The sequence below is a fragment of the Cebus imitator genome, unplaced genomic scaffold (assembly GCF_001604975.1).
Source record: "Cebus imitator isolate Cc_AM_T3 unplaced genomic scaffold, Cebus_imitator-1.0 Scaffold449, whole genome shotgun sequence".
NCBI classification, from domain to species: Eukaryota; Metazoa; Chordata; class Mammalia; order Primates; family Cebidae; genus Cebus; species Cebus imitator.
Genome location: NW_016107764.1, coordinates 2870557 through 2877430, shown reverse-complemented (window position 1 = coordinate 2877430; position 6874 = coordinate 2870557). Strand labels below are relative to the sequence as shown.

General features: G+C 54.6%; 1 protein-coding gene across 11 annotated transcripts in view; it reads right to left on the bottom strand.

Annotated features, from left to right (window-relative positions):
• The window catches only part of MROH1 (maestro heat like repeat family member 1), a 117112-nt gene that overhangs the window by 77843 nt on the left and 32395 nt on the right, over positions 1-6874 (bottom strand). For all 11 annotated transcript variants that reach the window (XR_001819851.2, XM_037732459.1, XM_017511639.2 and 8 more), the window contains 3 exons: positions 5214-5345; positions 4496-4658; positions 4287-4385 (listed from right to left, as the gene is read on the bottom strand). Coding sequence is in view for 10 of the 11 variants with exons in the window: in XM_037732459.1 (XP_037588387.1) it covers positions 4287-4385; positions 4496-4658; positions 5214-5345 (394 nt within the window). In the remaining variant the exon portion in view is untranslated. The remainder of the gene's footprint in view (positions 1-4286; positions 4386-4495; positions 4659-5213; positions 5346-6874) is intronic.

Sequence of the window (6874 nt, the reverse complement as noted above, 5' to 3'; positions counted from 1 at the left end):
CCTCCCCTTCCTGTCCCCACATCTATTCTCCTCCCCTTACCACTGGGCTTGTTTCTCCCTTTTCTCTTGATTAGGCAACAGCTTAACTATTTAATTCACTTTTTTCAAAGAACTAGGTATAAAACATGTTTTGCCAATTGCTTACTTTCTAATGCATTAGTTTCTGTGTTTTCTGCCTTGCTCAGGTCTGGGCAGGTGAGAAGAGGACCACAGCAATGATAAAAATTGCAACGGCCTGACACATACAGTGAGACGGGAGGGCTCAGCTCCCACCTCCCGCCCTGCAGAGGCCACAGAAGCCACAAAGGGTCAGGTCGCACAGCATCGAGATTCCAGTGGAACCAGCAGGCATGCCCATCCCCTTGCTCTTTAATGGAAGTGGTTATAACTTTGTTTCTAGACTGTATCTGGTTCTCTTTTCACACTGGCTCTGTCCTCACAGGACCCTGCCGTTTCTCGATTTCACCTCTTTATCCTGCTATTTCTATCCTCTATCTCATCAATCCAATTACGTTACTTTCTGCTCTAATGCTCCTTTTATTTATGCTGATGTGCATGTTTTGTGTTGTAACTGACACTGCTGGTCCTGAGCCTATGGAGAGCTGCTGGCCCCACACCAGAGCTCGGACCCTGCACTCCAGGGGAGCAGTGCTTCCACTGCCATGCACCCCAGGCCAGAGCCATCACCATGCAGCCTGACTGGGTCACAACACTGAGTAGGACACTTCAACCCAGCCCATTTACTAGGCTAATGACTCAGCTTAAGGGCTCCCCAGTCCAACAGAAAGAATAACCTTGAACCCTACAACTACATGAGGATAAACCATGGTTACAAGTTCTCAGGAGAGGGGATTTAAAGGAAATTCTAAACAAAACAGACTACCTCCCAGGGTGCAAGGTGGAAGGTTCCTCATCAATCACCTGTTTGCTGAGGAGGGGCCTTGGAGGGTCTGATATAGGTGGGCTCTGGCCCAATGCAAAGAAAGGCCTTGTCTCCTATGTGAAATCAAGGCAGGTAGGTGCCTGGGGCCAATGGAGACCCCTAACCCTCACTTCTCTTGGTCTCTGTGTCCCTAGGTTTCTCCTTCTGAGGTCAGAAGTTGACCTCGGATTGGTGAGGTCAACTCAGCAGCATTCAAGGTATTCTGTAGTGGGAGTGTTTTTCGGGGTAGCAGACCACCATATTGCCAGAAGCAGAAAGCCTACCCCTATTGTGTTATTAGGTTGTGATTTTTTTTTTTTTTTTAAGACAGAGTCTTGCTGTGTCACCAGGCTGGAGTGCAGTGGCTTGATCTCAGTTTACTGCAGCCTCCACCTCCCAGGCTCAAGCAATCCTCTTGCCTCAGCCTACCATGACTGGCAAATATTTTAAAATATTTTTTGTAAGCCGGGCGCGGTGGCTCAACCCTGTAATCCCAGCACTTTGGGAGGCCGAGGCGGGTGGATCATGAGGTCAAGAGATTGAGACCATCCTGGTCAACGTGGTGAAACCCCGTCTCTACTAAAAATACAAAAAATTAGCTGGGCATGGTGGCGCGTGCCTGTAATCCCAGCTACTCAGGAGGTTGAGGCAGGAGAATTGCCTGAGCCCAGGAGGCGGAGGTTGCGGTGAGCCGAGATTGCGCCATTGCACTCCAGCCTGGGTAACAAGAATGAAACTCCGTCTCAAAAAAATATATATATATATTTTTTGTAAAGATGGGGTCTTACTGTGTTGCCCAGGCTGGTCTTGAACTCCTGGGCACAAGTGATCCTCCCACCTTTGCCTCCCAAAGTACTAGGATTACAGGCATGGGCCACCATACCCAGCTGGTTTTTATTTTTTTGTTTGAGACAGTCTCATTCTGTCACACGGCCTGGAGTACAGTGGCACAATCTTGGCTCACTGCAGCCTCCACCTCCCAGGCTCACCCAATCCCTCTGTTTCAGCCAGAGTAGCAGGGACTACAGGCATGCACCACCATGCCTGGCTAATTTTTTGGTATTTTTAGTAGAGATGGGGTTTCGCCATGTTGGCCAGACTGGTCTTGACCTCAAGTGATCTGCCTGCCTTGGCCTCCCAAAGTGCTGGGATTACAGGCATGAGATACCGCAACCGGCCCCTGGGGCATGCTTCTGAATCATCTCTTGACCTCCCGTCTCTGTTAATTCTTTCTCGGGTGCCTCTGACTGGAATGCAGGCTTCAGGGTTCAGCCTGCTAGTTTGTTCTTCTCTTTCTCTCCTCCTTTCCATATTTTTTACTTTTTCCTCTATTTTTTGGAAATTTTCACAACTTTCTCTTCCAATGTTTATATTATTTTTTCCATTTCTATTATGGCATCTTTAATTCTCAGAAGGTCAATTTTATTTTCTGAATGTGGCTTCTTCATGGTGACACCTCTTGTCCCATGAATGTGTGGTTACCACTGATTTCCCTGAGAATATTAATCAGGGATTTTCATTCTCTGTTATTTTCTTCTCCCTGAACCACCTACATCCCCAATTAGTGTCTCTTTCTTTTGCTGCTGCCTTTCCTACTGGAAGGGTTCCTTGGCTAGGAGGAATTACTGGCTGCCTGCCCTGCTGGACAGTGTGGCCAGGCCAGCCACGCCCCCACCACTGGGAGCCTTCCCTGAGGCTCCTCACCTCCTAGCTGCAGTGCCCTAAGGGCACTCCTGTCCTTGGCACAGTGCCTGTCCCAGCTGGACCTGAGCCTTTCGCAGTGGACACAGGCCTGCTACCCCCCACCACTAGGTCTCACCCGGCTGATATGGGCTCTGCTGGCCCCAGGCTGCTCCAGCCAGCAGGACCACCACCCCCTCCAGATGCATATAGGGAATGCTCCATTTGTGGTGGGGAGCACACATCCCACACGAGGAGGCCCCACAGAATCCCCACTGGCTGAACCCACGTGTTTGACACAGAAAATGCCAACATGGTAGGACCCGGAGTAGCTGCAGGTGTCCTATGAAGGTAAGCAAGAGGTGTTCAGAACTGCAAGTCAGTTTTTGCTTAGAGCCTCAGCAGTTGAAGGTATCAAGGCCATGTACTTCCCAGAGGAGACACAGAGACACAGGGCTTAGCAGGCGCTCCAGCTGCCCCGTCCTCAAGTCTCTGCCCTGTAGCCTGGACAGCTCGTTCTGTGTTCTGGGTACTTTAGCTGAGTCCACACCCACACCCACTTCCACCCTGTTCCTTCATACCTGGCTCAGCGTGCAGCTGCCCCCATCCTGTCACCAATCTCACTTTTAGCCAAAACTGGCCGCAAGGTTACCATCCCTTCTACCCAAGGGGCTCTGCTCTCACCCACAGGTGAGAAAGAGCCTATGAAGGAGTACCCCAATGATGAAAGCATCCAACAAAGGGGAGGGCCAGGAGAGATGGAGCAGTGCAGGGGCTAGGGGGAGGGCGGTGGAGCTCTGTGATCTGAACCATGAGCAGAGCACGCGGGCCCAAATGCTCCAAACCAACCCTTCTGCCAATGGAGCCCAGCCCAGCTCTGTAACCACACCCTCTATGCTCAGAAAACATGCCCTGCCCAGGCCCTACCAGGCCCCTCCCCAGTCACCGGGCCCTCCCACACCAGCTGCCTCCCCCGCCTGGAACCAACAAACCCCTGCCCCGTCCCCCAGGCCTGGGTCTTTACAAGAGGCGGGTCCTCCCAGCCATCTACCAGGGCTGGCCGTCTTCTGGACACAGGACATTGGGAACAGGAGGCCATGAGCTGAGGGCACTAAGGGCACCTCAGGATCTCCAATCTCCACACCTCCTTCCAACAGGAATGTCCTCCTATCCCACCGCCCACGCCCGACTCTCAGGGGCAGCTGAAACCAAGGTCCAGGCCCATGACATGCCTGTGGTCCCCTGCCAGGCACACAAAGGGTTATGGGCATTGCTGCCAGGAAAAGACTCCTGGGAGAGGGTGGGGGTGAATGAATATGCCCCTATCCTCTGGATCCTTAGATGCCCAGGGAGTGGCCACTTTTCTAGCCTGGAATAGGAAGGAAAACAGAAAGTCATGGCTTTGAGAAAATCTCTTCCTGCCCCCCGACCATGTCCAGGCCTCGGTGGACCCACAGTGTAAGGTAAGGGGGCTCCCCAGGAGCAGAAAGAAACAAGGGACAGAGGTTGTGCAGCCCCACATGGGTCCCTCCAGCCAGCAGCCTCAGCAAGGGGGCCCCTCCTTCTAACAGCCCCCCTTCCTGCAGCCTAAAAGGGCCCACCTGCCCCCACAAATCAGGTATGCTTGCGCACAGCCCCCCACAAATGAGCACTTCAGACAGAAGGTGACAAGGCTGCCTCTTACCAGAGCAGAACGCCATGCGCACCGTGTCCTGCTTGGCCATGCCCAGCACAGGCAGCAGGGAGCTCAGGACGGATGGCAGGAAGGGAACTACTCCGAAAGCTGTGAGAGAGGACACTGTCAGAGGCCTCTGCCAAGACTTCCAGTGCCCTGTGCTCCTCCTACGGGCACCCTGGGACCCTCCAGCTGGGGGCAGGCTGTGCGTCACCTACCGTTGGCCACCGAGAGGCTAGCGAGTGTGTGCAGCACGGCGCAGTGTGGCAGGGCCCCGGGCTGCAGCCTGCGCAGCAGCTCCTCCATCACCTTGCTGATGAACTGCCTTCCCACGGCCACCAGGACGCCACTTGCTGCCTGCTGCCAGTCCCCAACCAGGTCCTGAACCGAAAACACCAGCAGGTAGAACCTCTCCCTGAAATCTCCCGAAAGGCGGGACCAAGACATTCTGCCCTCAGTCGCTGCCAGCCTCGGACAAGCACCCAGTTTTCAGTGTCCCCAGAAAGTGCAGGTCAGAGAAGGGGGCAGGCACAGCCTCTCTTGGCTGCTGCCAAGAGACCCGACACACACAGGAGAAGCAGAGCCCTGGTGAGAGGGGGCTGCGCTCAGTACCCTGAGAAAGTTAGGCCCAGCAGAGCCCTGCACCAACCCCAATGCCGGGCACAGCCCTAAGCCCCAGCCACACGCACACCACTGCCCTGTGTGTGCTGAGTTTTGGCAACTTGCTCTCTGCTTCAGTTGCTGCCTCTGAAAATCACAGGGGACTATCCCCCCCCCCGGCAGTGTGGTGCATGGGACCAAGGGGCCTCTGCTAGCCCACGGCAGCCAAACACCACACACCCTACATTCTCAAGGCTGCTGGGTAGAAAGGCCAAGAAACAGCTTCCCTTCCCAAGCCAGAACTGAGTCTGCGAGGCCAGAGGGCCTGCTGCATACCTTCATCTTGGTCATCTCGCTGCAGGCCAGGAGGATGATGGTGCTGGCTGTGTCCTTGTCCAGCTCACTGGCACGACTGCTCAGGACCCTCTCCATGGCCCTCAGGACTGCCGCTCGGTATGGGTGCGCCAGCTGCGGAGAGACACCATCCAGGACAGTCCCAGGTGAGCCCTGGGCACAGACGCTCTAAGCGCCTGTCGCTGTCTCGAGACAAGACAGCACAAATCTCTCTGCCTCAAGTGGAGGAGGGGAGGGGCATACCTGATCACTCCCCACGCCCTAAGAGCCGACCTGCAAGCCTCATACTCTCAGCCCGTCTCCAGAAGGGTGGACGGTTATCCTGTGCCAGACAACCAACATACAGAGGGCAAGGCAGGGGGGCTTCTCTCCTCCAGGGGCGGCCAGTAGGGTCTCCCAGTCACAAGGTGCTCCCAGGACCCTTCTGCCTCCTCACCCCACCCTCCCGTTAGAGGAGGACATCTTCCTGTCCCCAGCTCAGCAACCCTGGCCTCAGTCTACCACTGCTAGGCTAGTGCTTGCATCCAGCGGCCCCTCCCCAAGGCTGCTTAAGGAATAGCACTGCCTACCGCCCCACCTTCTGCCACGCCCCCAAGCCACCTCTGCCTCCCAGGTTAACCCTCCGCAGAGTCCCGCCACCTGCCTTCATCCTCCCCATAAACAGCTCTCCTGTCAGCCACTACCTCTGTAAATCCAACAAGCATGCACCATTCTTGCCTCAACTGGGGACACTCCAAGGACTTGGACTGGCTGCACTAACCACAAAGCTGGGGCCTGCAGAGGCACACAGCAGAGCAGGCCACTGCCCAACCCAGGAAAAGGCCCTGGGGTGCCCAGCCACCCTGTGGTGACAGCCCCTCCCCAATGATGCACCCACCACAGCCCCTCCCTCCACCACACTGACAGCAGCCTGCACAAGCAGCATGGCACCAGGAAGGGCAGACACAGGGCGGCCCAGTGGCCCACAGGCACTGTGATCCATTCTCACATGGCTATAAAGAAATATCTGAGGTCGGGCACATAGACCAGCCTGGCCAACATGGTGAAACCCTGTCTCTACTAAAAAAAAAACAGGCCGGGAACAATGGCTCACACCTGTAACCCTAGCACTTTGGGGGGCTGACGCAGGCAGATGATGAGGTCAGGAGTTCAAGACCAGCCTGGCCAATATAGTGAAACCCCATCTCTACCAAAAATACAAAAATTAGCAGGGCATGGTGGCAGGTGCCTGTGGTCCCAGCTACTCAAGAGGATGAAGCAGAAGAATCTCTTGAACTTTGCCCTCCAGCCTGGCAACAGAGCAAGACTCCATCTCAAAAACAAACAAACAAAAATTCATCATAGATTTCATTTATATTTGGTAAAAAAAAAAAAAAAAAAAATAGCTGAGTGTGGTGGTGTGTGCCTGTAGTCCCAGCTACTTGAGAGATTGTGGCAGGAGGATCTCTTGAGCCTACGAGTTCAAGGTGCAGTAAGCTATGATCACACAACTGCACTCTAGCCTGGGTGATGGAGTGAGATGCTGACTTAGAAAAAAAAAAAGAGCCGGGCGCGGTGGCTCACGCCTGTAATCCCAGCACTTTGGGAGGCCGAGGCGGGTGGATCACGAGGTCAAGAGATCGAGACCATCCTGGTCAACATGG